Here is a 16,310-nt window from a genome sequence, read left to right as displayed (position 1 = left end):
TATAATAAACCTGTCATAAGGATTAGAACTAATGTTACATGTGAACATTTAGCACACTGTCTAGCTTACAGTAGAACCTGATAAGCACTGACTGAATGTCATTCTTGACAAGTTTAGTCAAAAGTCTTTCAGTCTCTGTAGTTGTTCCTTAGGTGAAGATTAGTGAATGATTCAGTCTTCAGTGTGGCTTGGGCTCCTATTTAGAAATTCTAGCATTCAGATGTCCTGATATATAATCTTGGTATAGACCATTTTGAATAGGGTGCAGAAAGCCATCCAATTGAGAACAAACATCTCAATATTTGCTATATACTTTTTCAGGATGGATATAAATCTTTAGACAGATCAAGTTCATTGTACTGAAAATTAGAATCAACATGGTGGAGATTAAATTCTTTACTCTACACCCGAAGGTTCACAAACTGTAAGGGTAGTTCTGATGTTGAGGTCCTATTCCCCAATTGGTTCTTGATCTGTCCAGTAAAAAAAAAAAAAAAAAAAAAAAAGCCATAGGCCAATTGCTGGGCAAAAGGTACAGGTGGAACTTCTTAGTCTCTGGAAGAAAGGGGGGACTCAAGGAAGAAGAAAGGAGAGTTCACACTGTCTTGGAGAGAGGAGAACCAGGCTACTATGTGAGGTCTCAAGAGGAGCAGTGAGCTATGGCTGCTCCTATAGGCAGGTGGTCAGAGATGTTTAGCAGGGACTAGGTTCAACTAATTGACTAAACTTAGGGTAGGAGGGAGGATTGAAGCTAAGAGTAATGATAAGGGCACGTTTTCCAAGTGGAAGATAGTAGCACCCAGCAATTGTGCTGAGAAGGCAAGATGAAAATGAACAACTATGTGTCTGTCTTTATCTGTGGATTCAAGGGAAACTGGAAGGGGGCTATCAGCATGGCCACTTCCCAGAGCTAAGGCAAGTAGCATAAAACTACATGCAACAACAAATTATCAATGTTTTAAATCATGAGAGTCTTTTGTTTGTTTGTTTTTTTGTTTGTTTTGTTTTTTTTTTGTTGTTGTTGTTGTTTTTCGAGACAGGGTTTCTCTGCGTAGCCCTGGCTGTCCTGGAACTCACTTTGTAGACCAGGCTGGCCTTGACTTCAGAAATCCACCTGCCTCTGCCTCCCAAGTGCTGGGATTAAAGGCGTGTGCCACCACTGCCCGGCCCATAAGAGTCTTCTGGAACCCACAAGCAAGTCCCTCGAAATATTTCTTAAGTACTCCCTTAAGCAAGTATGCATTTAGGAGCAAAGAAATTCACAGACTACTTGGAAATTAGGCATGTATTCTATAGCAATCGTGCTCTTTACTTAAATAAAGCCCATGAAGACAAACAAGATTAATTAGGCTATGTCATTCTTAGATAATGTCCCTCCCATGAAGGTACAATGGTTCAGACTTTATGTCAGTTCTGGGGTTAGAGAGATGGCTCTATGGGTTTAGACACTTGTTGCTCAGGAAGAATATGTGCATTTGATTGCCAGCACCCTGATCAGGCAGCTCATATTTGCCTATAACTTCAGTTCCAGGGGATTTGATGCCCTCTTCTGGCCCTGGGAGCCATTGCAGTCATGTAGTGAACATAAAGAAGGTACACATGAATATATATAAATATAAATAAAAATTAAAATTTCAGTTCTTAGATAATATTAACATTATAAGTACTCATCTTAGTGAATAGCTTTGATGTATCTGGTCATCAAAATAAAAATGGCCTTGGTCTGGTTTTCTATGTTTATACAAATCTGACAGATATTAAGAAGGGGGTGGGGGGAAGACCAACTTACTCAAACATCTTTCTAGTTCTTCTCAATAGGTAGACACTAGGTAAGAGCCTAGACAGGGGTTATGCTGGGTCTCATTACTGATACTCAGAAATTCTACCTTTATCTCTTCAGGGTACCCTGGGAATCTTAAAGCTTTACCAGACAAAGATTCAGCGTCTTCAGATTTTTCCATGTGGCACAAAGGACAACATGTTCTGTTCTGTTCTGTTCTGTTCTGTTCTGTTCTGTTCTGTTCTGTTCTGTTTCAGTGAGTCTAGTCTACCTTATATATGGGTGGCCTTATGCTGTCTTCTAGCTGGGTTAGCCTTTTGTCACCAAACATCAGAATACAGGAATAAAGAAAAGTGAGCCGTGGAAGCAGGTGTGGAGTACATGGGCTTTTTTTTTTTTTTTTTCTTCTGTGTTAAGTGTTAGAATGTTGAACAACAATTATGATGTAAAAATGTTGCTAAATCCATTTTTACATCATATAATAAAATAAAGGCCAGAGGTACTTAAAACTTAAGCATAGTAAAGGGGCTACAGAAAAAAACAAACAAGCAAAAAACAAAATAAAAACCAAAAAACAAACCCCAAAAACCCCACAAATTTTAATCTAATACTGGTTTGGGAGACTGTTAAAGAAAGAGGCTCTAGAGAAACAGAGTGGCAAACATTGCTATATACTTATTAGCTTCATTTCACTAAAGTTACCTGTGAGTAAAACTGAATGTAAATGTCAAACTGATAAGGCATTAATGGATCTTTGAAGCCAAGATTATAAAACAAAAACAGGGCCATAAAGAAGCTGTATCACAGGGCAACTTGCCAAAGGATGTAAATTCTGAGCTTCATCAATAATGAGCCCCAGTATTAATGGGATGCCATTTCCTTCACACAGCAAACACTGAAAAGGTAAACAGTGTTAGTACTTATTTTAGAAACTGGAGCTTTCACACATATCCTCCTGAGGAGAACATAACATGATGTGGCCTTCAAGAAAACAACTTGTCCATATGCATCAGAATCATTAAAACACACCATCCCTTTGGCTCAGAGCTCTCAATTCTGAGTGTTCATCCCGAGGAACACATAAGGGATGTCAATATTTATAAATGACATGATTGGGTGACTTTTCCAAAATTTGTATTTGTAATTTAAAATTCTGTGAAAAGATAAAAGTCCTGTTTTTGATTATCATGTCTTATCTAGTTATATTAGCTCCAGAATGAAGTTTTATTTTCTGAAGAAAGCACATTTGTTCTCAGAATCACTCCAAGGAAATGATTTAGACAGAATTCTGGCTGATGGGGCTGGTTTGGTGCCCAGGAATAGGACTAGAGAAGAACATGAATTTGGAAAGCCAAGGAGTATTGACTGAGATGTGAGACAATATTTCTAATATATTAGAAAATATTAGAAAATAGTGTGTGTGTTGGGGGAAACAGGGAAAGGGGATAACCTTTGAAATGTACATAAAGAAAAATATCCATTAAAAAATAATGTGCAGTGAGATGTATGTTTCATAAATCTACATTGAGGCATCAATAATAATAATTTCAGAGTGGCAGGATTTATCTGGATTTTGTTGCTTTGTTGTTATTTTTGAAGTTGTTCAAAATTCTCCTATAATTACATGTTCAGCCAACAACATGAGAAGCTGTCTCAGTCAATCTGACCAGATTTTTGGGCCTTACTTTGCTTCCAAGGCTAGAGCGAAGATACCAGCAGCCAGAGGTGCTGAAGCTGAGGTGCCTGTGTGAGTCTCCGTGCAGTCATTGTGCAGGTCAGCACTTGTCTGAAAGGAGACAAAGGTAGAGACATGAAGAGCATGGTAGGGGTAGCCAGACTGAAGTCTGCATCTGCTATGACCTGGAAGCACAAGATTCAATTTTCCACTTCTTTTTCTCAAGCACCAACAAGCAGATATTTGCCATCTGCTGATATTTTTGTTAGCTCTCCTCTATGTGCAACTTCTCTATAATTCTGGAATCAAGTTGCCTTTTCTGGGGATGAAGTACTCCCACTATGAATATTTTCTCTTCTGAGATTCCCAAATGAAATGTATCTATAAAAAAAGGATCTGTTTCTAAGTCACTGTGAATCATACCAGCCCATTAATAATCAGGTTCATTGTGCATGGTTGAGCATATTTAGAAATTCTAACTCAAACTGCATTCCCTTTGGCCTTCAGATTGACATCTGTCTGCCTCTGTAATAGAGGAATATAATGACATCTTGATTAGAGATATTTGAAAAAACTTACTTAAAACAGATTTTGAATTAACTGTTGACTTCATTGGAAAGCTACAAGTTTGTGTCTTCTGTTCTTAGATAAGATTGGTCAGGTTAAAAAATTAACCCACATTTAGTTCTGGGTTCAGATTATAAAACTACTGTGTGTTCGATGTGACTCACAGTCACATTAGCAGAATGGGACTTATATTTCCTGATTCATTCTAGACATGAGTGAGAGCCTGCCTTGTGAAAGTATTTGTGAATAGTATTGCATGCAAGGAACTGTGTAGACTAGCTTTAGGATAATAAAGAGGCTATGGAGATAGACCATGTACAGATAACAAATATGCAGAAATACCACAAAAACTTCCAGTCAATCTGCTGGCTGAATAAACAGCAGGGCCAAAGATTCTTAACCAGACACCCACCCAGGCTTCGGTGCTTCCGCTTTAGCTGGAGATTTCAATGTGTAGACGGGAGGTGTTAAAAAAAAAAAATGTTCTATCATCACCACCTTTGGTTTCTCACTTCGTGTCCTTGGATTTCTCACGTTATGGTGGCTTTGCTTCTCAGAGCATTGCACAAATCAAGCTGCCCTTTATATCTGTTGACATAAATAAGTCCCTAGCAATGAGGAAAAGGCTTATGTAAGAAAAGCATGTCGTTGCAACCGACTCAAATAGAATCCATCAGCTGTCTCTGCCACGACTGCTTTACCTAAGGATGAATTTCTACAAAGGTGAAAAATCTCCTCCCTGACTTAGTGCAAGGGGGTTCCAGATGATGACGAAGTCTATGCAGTAACAATATTAAAATGCTTAACAGACCATTTTCTGAAGTCAGCTCTGGATGCCACAGGAATAGAAACAGCCAGGGGCTCTGACACCAATGTCGAGGTGTCTGCTGTGTCTCTTTCTAAAGCTATAAAGTTTGCCTATACAAAGAATCCTTGACTAGAATGTCACAGTCTGTGTATTCAAGTAACTGAACATTTGACATGAGAGGAAGGCTGGCACCTTCCAGTGGAGACTACACAGCTCTGCTGCCTAAAGTAAGTACAGAAGGAGCTATAACCCTGATACTGTGCAAACCACACATTGGTGCTGCTTAGGTTTTAGGGTTGTTAGTTAGAATGATGCATATCTTCCAGAACCCCGATTCCCAGAAGACCAGACAATGATGAAACCTTTCCTCTCCCACAAAGAACAAAATGTATAACATCCTACCATAATCTACTGGGGCTACTAGCAACCCCAAACGCTTGGTAATTATTAACTGGGTCACAACCTTCTATTTTATTGAAATTAGGATCTACATAGAATCAACCTAGTTAAATTTGAGGCTTTAAAATTTGAAAGTATTCTTTTCCATTCTCAAAGCCTCCAAACAGTTCTTCATTATGTCCTTGAAGGGAAATCCAATAATTGTTCATGACTCATGGAAGTGAAGGCACAGGCAGGTGTGGGCTGGAGGAGATCTAACGATATAACTCCTTCAGCTGCTTTCCCCAGAGGCTGACTTCACCCCAGGCAAAATTGAGACTTATTTTTTCATGTAGGTTATCTGTTCTTAGGAGATATTACTGGTATAGTCTTATCAGTTGCTAATAGTAGAGTCAGACTACATCCCTGTTATTAGAGGATCAGTAAGCACAGGGCATTGAAGCCCTATGACCCTGAAATTTTCCAGGCTGTTTCCAGGAAGGCATCAGACAAGCAGAAAAGGCATTTGGAGTGTTTGCTGAATGCAATGACAGGTTTCGTGGCTTCTCAGAGTTGAGTTAAAAAATGACAGGGAAGATCATCTTGGCAGAAGTGCCGATATCTCTGAGAGAAACTTTCCAATATATGCCAGTCTTTCAAGAGAGTAAGCAGGAACCTCCCCAACTGATATATCAAGTTGAAATAAATCGATTCTTGCAAAGGTCAGGGAACAGGATCATTCTGAAAGTATGCCTTGCTCTTCTCTACTTCAGCAGAGACACAGAAACAAAGCCACCTACTATTCGCTGGTCTTTGAAATCACCACTGCTGTAGGAGGTGGCCAGCGTGGAGGAACACTTCTCTGCATACCAGGGTGACAGGCCTTGCTGGGAGGCACTGCTGATAGAGATGGTGTAAATGCTGTCTGTGTAGCCATCACAGTCACAATTATCTCCCTGACGACCCCCATTCCCTGAAGCCCAGACAAAAATGGAGCCTTTCCCTTGTCTCCCCTGAAAGAAAAGAGAGCATGTATAACAATCTATCATCATCAATTGCAGTTACCAGCAAGCCCTCCAAAACTGTCAGAAAATATATGCACAATATTCTCAGAGACAATCCTTTGGAATCTGTCTTTAATTTCAGGGTTTCAAGGGCTGTCAGATTGTATATCACAGACCATAAGCGGAGTATCCCTGCCTGCCTCCTGTTTTCAGGGCCCTCTTTGCAGTGGGGTTGAGCTAGACTTTTTCTCTCTTCTTTATTCCTAGATTCATAATCCAGCCTTTAGCACATGAATTATTTTTTCACTCTTCATTATGTCACTAGACTTGAATCTTTGAACTTCCTCTGTTTCTGCTTGAATTGTCTGGCTGACTGATAGAATGACAAAATCAGGCATTATTCAGATCTGGATTGCAGCTGCATTATAAAAAAAAAGACTCTTGGTTTGAATGGAACTCGTCAAGGCCACTCTTTCTGTGATATTTCAATTGGTGCTCTCCAAAGCATCTACTTTTGTCTTATCCTGCGTAATTCAAGGTCTTAGAACCTGTCCAACAATGTAGTTAGCTCAAGGGAAAGAGCAACATATGAGAGGTGAAAAGATCCAGGTACTCAAGTAATGTAGAGGGCAAGGTGTTGCTACATTCAAGAATGAACAGCAATTGGAAGAAGGCTGGGTGGTAGATTACCTACTAAAAAACTCTGAAGAAAAATGAGAAATATGTCCAAAAGCTGTGTGTGTGTGTATACAGGTGCATCTGCATGTTTCCATGTGTGCATGTGTGTGTACACATGTGTGTATGTATGTTCAGATACATATATATGTGTGCTGGTGTGTATGTATATGTGTGGAGTCTTGAGGTCAGCATTGACTGTCATTCTTAAGGCACTATCCACTTAGTATTTAAAAAAAAATATCTGTCTGGTTTATTTGAGACAAAGTCTCTCATCAAAGACTGGCTAGCCAGAGAACTTCAGGGATCTTTGTCTGTTTCCACTGCCTCAGCTCTGGAAATGTAAGCACCATCATTCCTGGTTTTATACTAAGATGCTGAGGCTCAAACTCAAATTTTCATGATAAGCAACCAGGACATTTTGACTCCCTAGCCTCAAGAAATATATTAAATATAAATATTCTAAAAGTAATGAATCATTACATTGTGTTGGATCCACATATGGAAATGTTCTTAATTTTGTACATCTGTCTCTCTGAAGAATGCTTTAGTTGTTTAAGTGCATTTAAAGTTGTGAAAGGCTTTTCTACAAAGTTTATCATATCTTTTCCTATAACCCAAGTGTTCTCCCCTCTTCACTGTTTCATGTGAGTCTGTGTTAAGCATCTCACCTGTTTGACACCATATTCAAATGCCTTCTGGGCTAGTCTACCAGGCCCCTCCACAGTTTTCCCATCATCATTAGGGCCCCAGCTTGCACTGTAAATATCCACATGGCCAGGGTTGAATCCAATTGAACTAGCCTCAATGGCATCAGTTACAATGCCATCCAGCATTCTTATGCCTAAGGAAAACAAAGAAGCAACACAACAAGAATGTAACAGGAATGTTAGTGTGTCCACAGAGAAAAATAAAATACTCTTAGCAATCACAGTATTAAGGGACTTTCTGAAACAACAAAACAAAACAAAACAACAACAAAATACACAAAGTAGTCACTAGATGTTCAACACTTGTGAGGTTGTTCCTAATAGCACCCAAGGGACAAAATCCTGTCTCCGTGCATTTTCTTGCCTGAACTTTAGAGCTAATATTATGTACTAAAAAGCAGCTGTGATTTCTTACTGTTGTTCATGCTTAAAAGCTGTTGCCAGTGATACTGAGATCCAAGGTAAATGGCATCATACCACCAGAAAAAATGCCGGAACTTCTGTAATATTGTAATTATAGACTGTAACACTATAATGTTACAGTGGTTGTGTAACATTAAAAGTGTCTCCTTTCTAGCATCCAAACAAAGTGACAGATAACAGAGAGCTCTTCGAAGGAAAAATAAAACCCAAAAAGTAAAACCCCTATCAATACACCTGCTCCTGACTGTGTCATGATGGCTGTGGCTCAACCTGTTATAGAAGAACCCTGATTAGAAATCGTTCTTTTACATGCTTGCCGAGAAATATTTTCAAGGAACATGCTTTCTTTTCTTCTAAATAATCTCAAGGATGAGATCATTGCGACAGATTTTTCCTGCTGAATAAGATTGTTTTTCATCAGGAAAGAGCTCTCTGTGCTTTCCAACACCAACATCATCAGATTCATGAATCTAAGAGCCAAGAAGGGAAAAGCAATTTGAACAAGACAGACAGATACCTGGCTACTCCAGGCATTGGGTTAATAATCCAGTGGACTGTCTAGCCTTATGTTTTCACACTATTATTTACCAGGAAGCAGAGGGGGGTGAATACATAATTTACATGATCAAAGGAAGTCATGTAGTTTTTTGAGAATTGCTTTGCTAAATGAGGTAGTATCTACAATTTCAGCAGCTGAACGATGAGGGAAGCAGGGATCCAGAATCTAAAATCATTCTTTGGCTACACAGTGAGTTCAAAGACAGCCTGGGTTACAGACCCTGTTTGAAAACAACAAAAATAACAGTAACAAAATTCTTTGAAGTGTGTTTGGAAGAAAAACATTTCAGCTCTCATTTTTTATAACTGTATTGACACTGAAGAAACTATTTCACCCCTCCAAGCCTCATTTACATTGACTATAAAATGGAAGTGATGATAACAGCACACTTTAATTATATGTAGTCATTATTCCATACATATTACACACAAAAACTCATCTTTTTATAACTACAATATCAGATTGGCGCTGTCATTCTCATATTTTATAGGTGGACAGACTGATGCCTGAGAGCTTGTTTAAGACCACACAGCTTGAAAACAGGAAGCCAGGATTTGAACACCACAAATAAGGTACCCAAAACTACATTACCTACTGCAGGGACATGTTCTATAATGTACTGTACCAAACAAATATTTATAATATCTGATTGGTGTACAGTGGATATCTAATACATTAAATTGTTCTTCAAATGGGAACTGGACTACCAAAGGCTGGAACATAATAGGCTTAGCATATTAGCATATTAGCATAATAGGTTTAGGATCAGAAGTTTTATATTTTAGTTTGATGTTGCCAAGGCCTGTTATTGGTTACCTTAAGAACCTGATTTCAATTCTTCTCCAAAACACGAAGATCAGATCATTTCTTTACAATCCATAGCTGTTTGGTTTACAGGTACTTAAAAAGTGAATTTTTTTTTGAGTTGATTACATTTGTACCTGCATTGATTTCTTCAAATTAGAACAGCATTTTGAAGTATCAAACAAGCAAAGAAGAAATCAGAAGTGACGTTTGAAAATCTGAGTGTCCTCCATTGGTGAAAAATGCCCACATACCCAAGTCACAACGCGTATTTATTTGTTTTTGTAAAAGAAACCCATGGCCGAGTTTAAATTGTAGCCATGTAGAGATTAATGTGATTTTATTGTAATGACATGCTATACAAATGTTTTCTTTGTTTTAAAACCAAATTAAGTTCAACAGTTACTACACAGTTGTGAAAGCCCAAGGTAGAGCGTGTAATGAAGGAGACAGTTTTTGGCTTTCTTACTACATCCTAACAGATCAGCCACTGGTCTCCATTGGAACATGAATTCTGCCAGTAGGCTCTCTTGCCTTCCCTGTGTTGTCTGTTAAATGCTGCCCGGGGAAGAAGGGTGGTCATAGAGTGAAGTGGTGTTCATCCTCCCACCCCCACTTGTCTCAGTTCTATTTGGAAGCAGCTCCTTTTACACAAGTGAAGCCAGAGCTCCTGCCCAGGAATTCATTATGGTGGTGGACTCCTCTCTTTTCTTTCTACTGACCTCCCCTCTCTTTTCTTTCTACTGACCTCCCTTTTTCTTCTACTTTGAGCCAGGATGTGGTAACCTCTGCTTATTCTAATTAATCCCCCCTTTGTCACTTCTAATTTACATAAATGGCTTTTTTTTTTTTTAATTAAAATGTCCTCTACTCTATACTGAGCAAAGCAGCTAATGATTCTCCTTTTTTGGCATTTAAGGTAGCATTGCCTACTTCATATAACAAGAACATGTTTTAAAAATCATTTGCTTATAAGCAAAGAATATACATAAAATGAGAAGCAGGGACAATCTGCCTAAATTAGTCTGTTCCTTCTTAGCAAGAGCTTAATAGCTATCCCTTCTAAAGTAGAGCACAGAGAATATTAGATTTCATTCAAGTGCCATTCACTATCCCATTATTCTTCCTGCAATGATGTCTAGGCTATATTCAGCCATCCATCTTTAAGGAATTCAGGTCCACTGATTTACTTGCAAGTCACACTCAAGTTGTGCAGCAAATTTTGTAAGAAACTCATTTTCTCCTTGGTTGAAGGCAGTCTCTCTTTCCCCCACCCCCCCATTTTATAGCAGGGAACACAAGCCTCTAATTAAAGTGCCAAATTACAGTAAAAGACTGCCTTACCTCCAACTTTGGAATTGTATGCAACTCCAACCCCACACTTGTGATTATTTGCTTGCATGGCAATTTCTCCTGCACATCTTGTTCCGTGTCTAAAGATTAAAGGAGTAAAAATTTATAAAACAGGAATATTGTATTTTTACATAAAGTCATGAAATTAACTCTTTATCAGCTTTCTTCCTTGTGTTCTTCTTATTGAAGTTAAATGAAATATGTAAAGATGAAGGCTATAGCTAGTGGGGTCAAAACATGTGAGTTCACATTCTAGCTCTGCCAGTAACCGATGGTGTGGTCTTGGATCAATAACTTATCCTCAAAGGATTGTTGGAAGATCATGTGAGTTGTTTATGCAAAGCACTTAGAACATATATTAAGAGCCTAGCCACTATAGCCACTGAGCCAATGTAACTTCTGACATTATTGAGGTTATGTCAACACCTAAGGACAGTGTCACTAATATGTCTTTGATCCTTTCATACTGGCGATAAAATTGTTCCTTACTTTCCGTTCTCAGAATTGACTTGAATTTAGTGGTTGTCAATCAGTCCTACTAAGCAGACTAGGGTCCTCTTATCAGTTCTTCTCTGTTCTCCTTACCATGCATGCATCATACTATAATGGTCAATGTCTTCCTGTTACTGAGAAGAATATGTGATTTTCTGGGGACACTACTGACTATCTGAGAAATGAGACATTCTCCTAACCTGCCTGAGGCCTAAACAAGGCTGCTTTCCAATCAGCCAAAGAAAGGAATTGATGATTTCAGGGTATGTGGTGGGATTTGTCCACTCTTGAACACCCTAATTTCTAGCAGCGAAGCACCAGTTCTAAAATTCTGGAGGAAATCATTATCTTTATTTTCTACCAGACTGACTCAAGAAGTCTCATAGCTGATGATAATGCTGAGGTGAATCCATTGCAGAAACATCTGGATGAAGTACAAAAGCTGCTAGTGACTTACAGGAGCCACTGACCGATAAGCTAAAATGAAAAAAAAAAATAAGAGTTTCTTTTAATAGCAACACTAGCCAGCTACCTCTAGAAAGTACTGCACTGGCTATAGAGTAATTCTTCCCAGTGCAGAATATAAAATTCCTGAAGTTACTGAGCCAACAAAGACAGTTCTGCTTACTCTTTTCTCTGAGATCCCACACATCTCCTCAATCAGCTTTCAAGTACTGATGCTGATTTGGGGGAAGAAAATACTGCCCTTCTTTGTACTCCTTAAACAGGAGGGAACAAGTAAGTCAGGTGTATCTTGTTGCCACTCAGGACCCCATGGGTAATGAAGTTAAGTGGGCAAGCAGCACTAACAGTAGATGGTATGTGGGAACACACTACACAGATTACAAGGTCTTATAACATCTGCTGCTGATTTTTAAACCCCCATTTTACATTTTACCTTCGAGTTAGGATTATCTCAAATGCAATGAAGCTGTCCTGAAATGTTCTAGAGAATGTGTACAAATCAGAACATTTAAAAGATATCTCATAATAGTCCATGTTGAGACCCTTTGGCCAAAGGTCAAACTCAGAACTTATATTATTGTGTCAGTTCAATAATGTCAGTTCAAACTCAACAAGATTCAACCTATGCTTGTCACTGGAGGTTTTACTTGTTAGCATAAGATGTCTAGTTGAGTTAGTCTCTCCCCTATTATATGGTAACTCTACTTAAATTTGTTTCATAGAGTATATACTTAAGAAATCATGTACAGTAATAGATTTCCATATGGTTTTTCATAAGGACTTTAGTGTTTAATGTCCCTTGATATATTCCCTACTTTACTCATCTCCCTCACCCTCTTCTTATTGAATCCTATTCTAGTTTCCCCTTTATCTTTTTATATCATGGTACTCTATTTCCCCTTCCCTGGAATATCTGCCCCTCCCTGCTGGTCTATAATTAGGTCCCTAACTTTTGTGGTTATTTGGATTGAAGTACATATATTGAAAGCTTAAAGGCTAGTATCCACAGATAACAGAAAACATGCAGCATTTTTTTCTCTAGGGGTCTAGATTAGCCTGAGATGATTGTTTCTAGCTTCATCCATTTATCTGAAAATTTCAAATTTTAAATTTTCTTAATAGTTGAATAATATTCCATTTTGTAAATGTAACACAATGTCATTATCCATTCACCAGTTGATGAACATCTAGGCTATTTCTAATTTCTGGTTATTATTAAGAAAGCAACAGTAAACATGGATAGACAAGTAACTAACTCTGGTGCAGTAGTAGGAAGATGTAGAGGTCGTGGGTATATGCCTAAGAGTGATACAGATTGACCTTGAGATAAATCTATTTTCAGCTTTTGGGGAAACATCCACACTAATTTCCATAGTGGCTGTAACAGTTTGCTCCTTCACCAGCAATGAGTAAGTGCATCCTATCTCCTATATTTTCATAAATATATGTTGTCATTTGATTAATTTATCTTAGGTCATTCTGACTGGAGTAAGATAAGATCTCAAAGTACTTTTAATTGCCATTTTCATGGTGACTAAGGATATTGAACATTTTCTCAGTGTTTCTTAGTCATTTGTGTTGCTTACATTCCACAACATGATGGCAAGGCCCTATAATTGCTGAAGACACCTCTTATTTATGTCATCAAACACAGAATGAAACTGATGGTCAACTAGAAAATTCACCCATCTACTGAGGAGTATTCATGGTGCTGTTATGTACTCTGAACATTACCTGAAAAGAAAAGTAATCATCAATATCTTTGAGCTACAAATTCTGTGACCCACAACAGCAATCTGCCTACAATATATGCAAAAGCAGTATTGGCACCCATGTACTGCAAGAAGCTCCTCTGATGAGGGCTGAGTAATTTATTATGGGTACAGCAATATATCATTAGAGATCATTTTATTGTTATGCTCCTTTAGCAAAACAATAGTATTGGATTTTCTCCCAGTTTCATAATCTATCTAGTTTTGGGCTCATGGCCACTTTAGCAGTGTCACATATGGGTTCCATCTCATAGAACTGGCCTCAAATGTAATAAATATGTGGTTGGTTACTCAAACAAACAAACAAACAAACAAACAAACGACTTCCACTAACTTAGAATAGTGGTAGTAACTTGGCATTTTAAAAACTGATTAAAAAACTTAAAAGGTAACGAGTATTATTTTTCTTAAGACATTCTTGTCATACTCATTATTTGACTAGAAAAATAATCTGTAATTGTTGAAATACTGAATACAGATTCAGGCTAACTTAATAGTAAGTGTTGCTGCCACTTTAAGATTTATTATTTGGTGATTTCTCTTTTGATGGGCAGAGGGATGCCAATCTGTGCTGCTATGTGGTTCCTTATGTAGTGATGATGAAGCTCAGTGATAGGAATAGTTTAGGGAGATAATACTCATAGAATTGGGAACTAATAAGTCTCCTATGCTGAATAGGCTAACAAAATTGGGCCATTCATTTTCTAATCTTAAGGGATGTTATATCTGTCAATGTGCTAGAAAGTATTTCTTTTTATTGTAGCCTTTAATAAACAATTGGGATACTACCTTTCTGGTTGTTAGTCAAGAGTGTTCTAAGAAATCTTCTCATTGTTTCATTTTCAAATACAGATTCTGAATTGGCTATGAAAATTAAAATGTGTTTCTCCTTCTGCTCATATCAATTAATACCATTCTTGTCATGCTGATTTCTTAATGAAATGCAGTCCATCTCAGTTGCTAAGTGAGAAACCTTGATGGCCATCATTGTCAACACCACTACCATTGACCTTATCATCAAACTCATTTCAGGAAACACTTATTTACATTTCTTTGTATTAATAGCCACAAATATATGCATATTTGTGTAATATCCATTCTCCATAGTAAAACAGTTTTATAAAATATTCCTTTTCAAAACATGCTGAGATCTAAATACACACACACACACACATACACACACACACACATTATATAAAAGAGCTAAGATTTAGTCTAAACCTTTCTCTAAGCCTGCTTTTACTGCTGAATCGATGGCATATTAACTCAACACCACATGGAAGACCCATGATGGCCAAGGTTCTGGAAACCCAGGGTTTTCAGAATGAGCATAAACAATATTATTACATGGGTCTTTGGGACTCACTATGAGGGTAACATAGCTACATCTTAGAACAAAGAACAAAGAAGATCATTTTGGATATGGAATGTTTCCCAAAGTTCCTATTGGAAGAGATTGAACATTTAAAAGGTAGATTTTTTTGTAACTAAGGATATATCCTAAAACATTGGTTGTGAGATATTGATCTTTTCTCTTTGCTTCCTGCTGCTGTTAGGTGAGCAGTTTGTTCTACCACAGTGGAAACCACCATCCACCACAAACGCAAATAGCGAAGACAACTGGCAATGAAATCCTTTGAGACTGTGATCTAAGGGAAACATTTTCTCTTTCTAAGTTGGGTTAATTTTATTTGTTACAGTAATGCAAATATGGTTCATTAAAAGTCTGAGTCCTCATGACCAGAGAAATGGCAGAGTGTCATTATACAAGTTGTCACTCAGAATAACTATAGTTATCTTATATCCAGACCATAAAGTCTACATAAAATGGATGTGCATTTCCTGCTCTCACTAAGTCTCCTCAGACTCAGCATTTGGTTACAGGTCAATTATTCTTAGTTTTAATTAGGGGTACAATGAATGTTGTTTTATACCATTTTAATAAAGTAATGCCTATTCCCAAGGACCTACTGCTCACTTTCACAGGAACTTTCAGAAATATAGACAGCAAGCAGCTTCTTGCCAGTTTTAGGTGACAAGTAGAAAAAAAATTGAGATTTCCCTAAGGTTACCCTTAGTCCATACCAGTAACTGGCAAAGCTACAACTGCCAGCTGGGTCACCCCATATGGAAGTGCTCCAAAAGAACTGGCATTTCTCTTGTTTCTACCTGTCTTGACTGAGAAATATATATATATGAAAGCTTGTCTGTGAGCCCCACTGTTATTTTCAAGATGTCTGTACTTCTCCCAAGGGGGTTCCAGGAGCATTTCCATTTTATTGTTACTGGAATGCTCTGTTTCCAAAGTGTCTTTGTGGTTAAACTACATTACTCAAAGCCAGATAAATGTTACTAAAGAATTGTATGTAAATTTTACACTGCCTTCCTTTTTCTTCCAGGAAGAAACAGACACCTGAAAGTGAAAGCCAAGTCTATATGACCCACTTGTGCTCTATGTTGGCTTCTTGAAGGGTAGTCCTGAATCAGCAGGCTAGAAAAAGACCATTTGTAAATTTATAGCATCCTCACAATTAACCTTCAGGGGGCTGAACAATGTCTCAGGCCCTACCCTCAGGTAATAGTTGCTGAGGTAGGCACTGCACATCTGGTGTCTTTACCTGAAAAGATGTTGGAATGGTAGACATGTGGGTCGTACTCAAGTCAAGGGTAACCGTGACTGCTAGTCTGAGTCAAGTGCCCCTGAGACGTGGTCCTTGTTTGTAGATTGCCTAGAGGAGGGACCAGGTACCCAAATATAATTAATGAGAATGTGCAGAGCTAGTTGGAGTGAGTGGAGGGAGGTTGGAGAGAAAGTCTAGGTTTCTGAGATAAGAATGGGGCAAGC

At 38.1% G+C, this 16,310-nt stretch overlaps 1 protein-coding gene across 1 annotated transcript in view; it reads right to left on the bottom strand.

The window, feature by feature from the left end:
- Positions 1–16,310, bottom strand: part of Pcsk1 (proprotein convertase subtilisin/kexin type 1) — a 42,703-nt gene that overhangs the window by 14,901 nt on the left and 11,492 nt on the right. Inside the window, exons 6-9 of the mRNA XM_076927008.1 lie at positions 10,728–10,816; positions 7,559–7,731; positions 6,009–6,221; positions 3,466–3,566 (exon numbers count right to left, since the gene is read on the bottom strand). Of these exons, the coding sequence (XP_076783123.1) occupies positions 3,466–3,566; positions 6,009–6,221; positions 7,559–7,731; positions 10,728–10,816 (576 nt within the window). The remainder of the gene's footprint in view (positions 1–3,465; positions 3,567–6,008; positions 6,222–7,558; positions 7,732–10,727; positions 10,817–16,310) is intronic.

This window comes from Arvicanthis niloticus, chromosome 29 (genome assembly GCF_011762505.2).
Source record: "Arvicanthis niloticus isolate mArvNil1 chromosome 29, mArvNil1.pat.X, whole genome shotgun sequence".
NCBI lineage: Eukaryota > Metazoa > Chordata > Mammalia > Rodentia > Muridae > Arvicanthis > Arvicanthis niloticus.
Note: the sequence above shows the minus strand (reverse complement) of the source record. Positions and strands in the feature narration are given on the sequence as shown.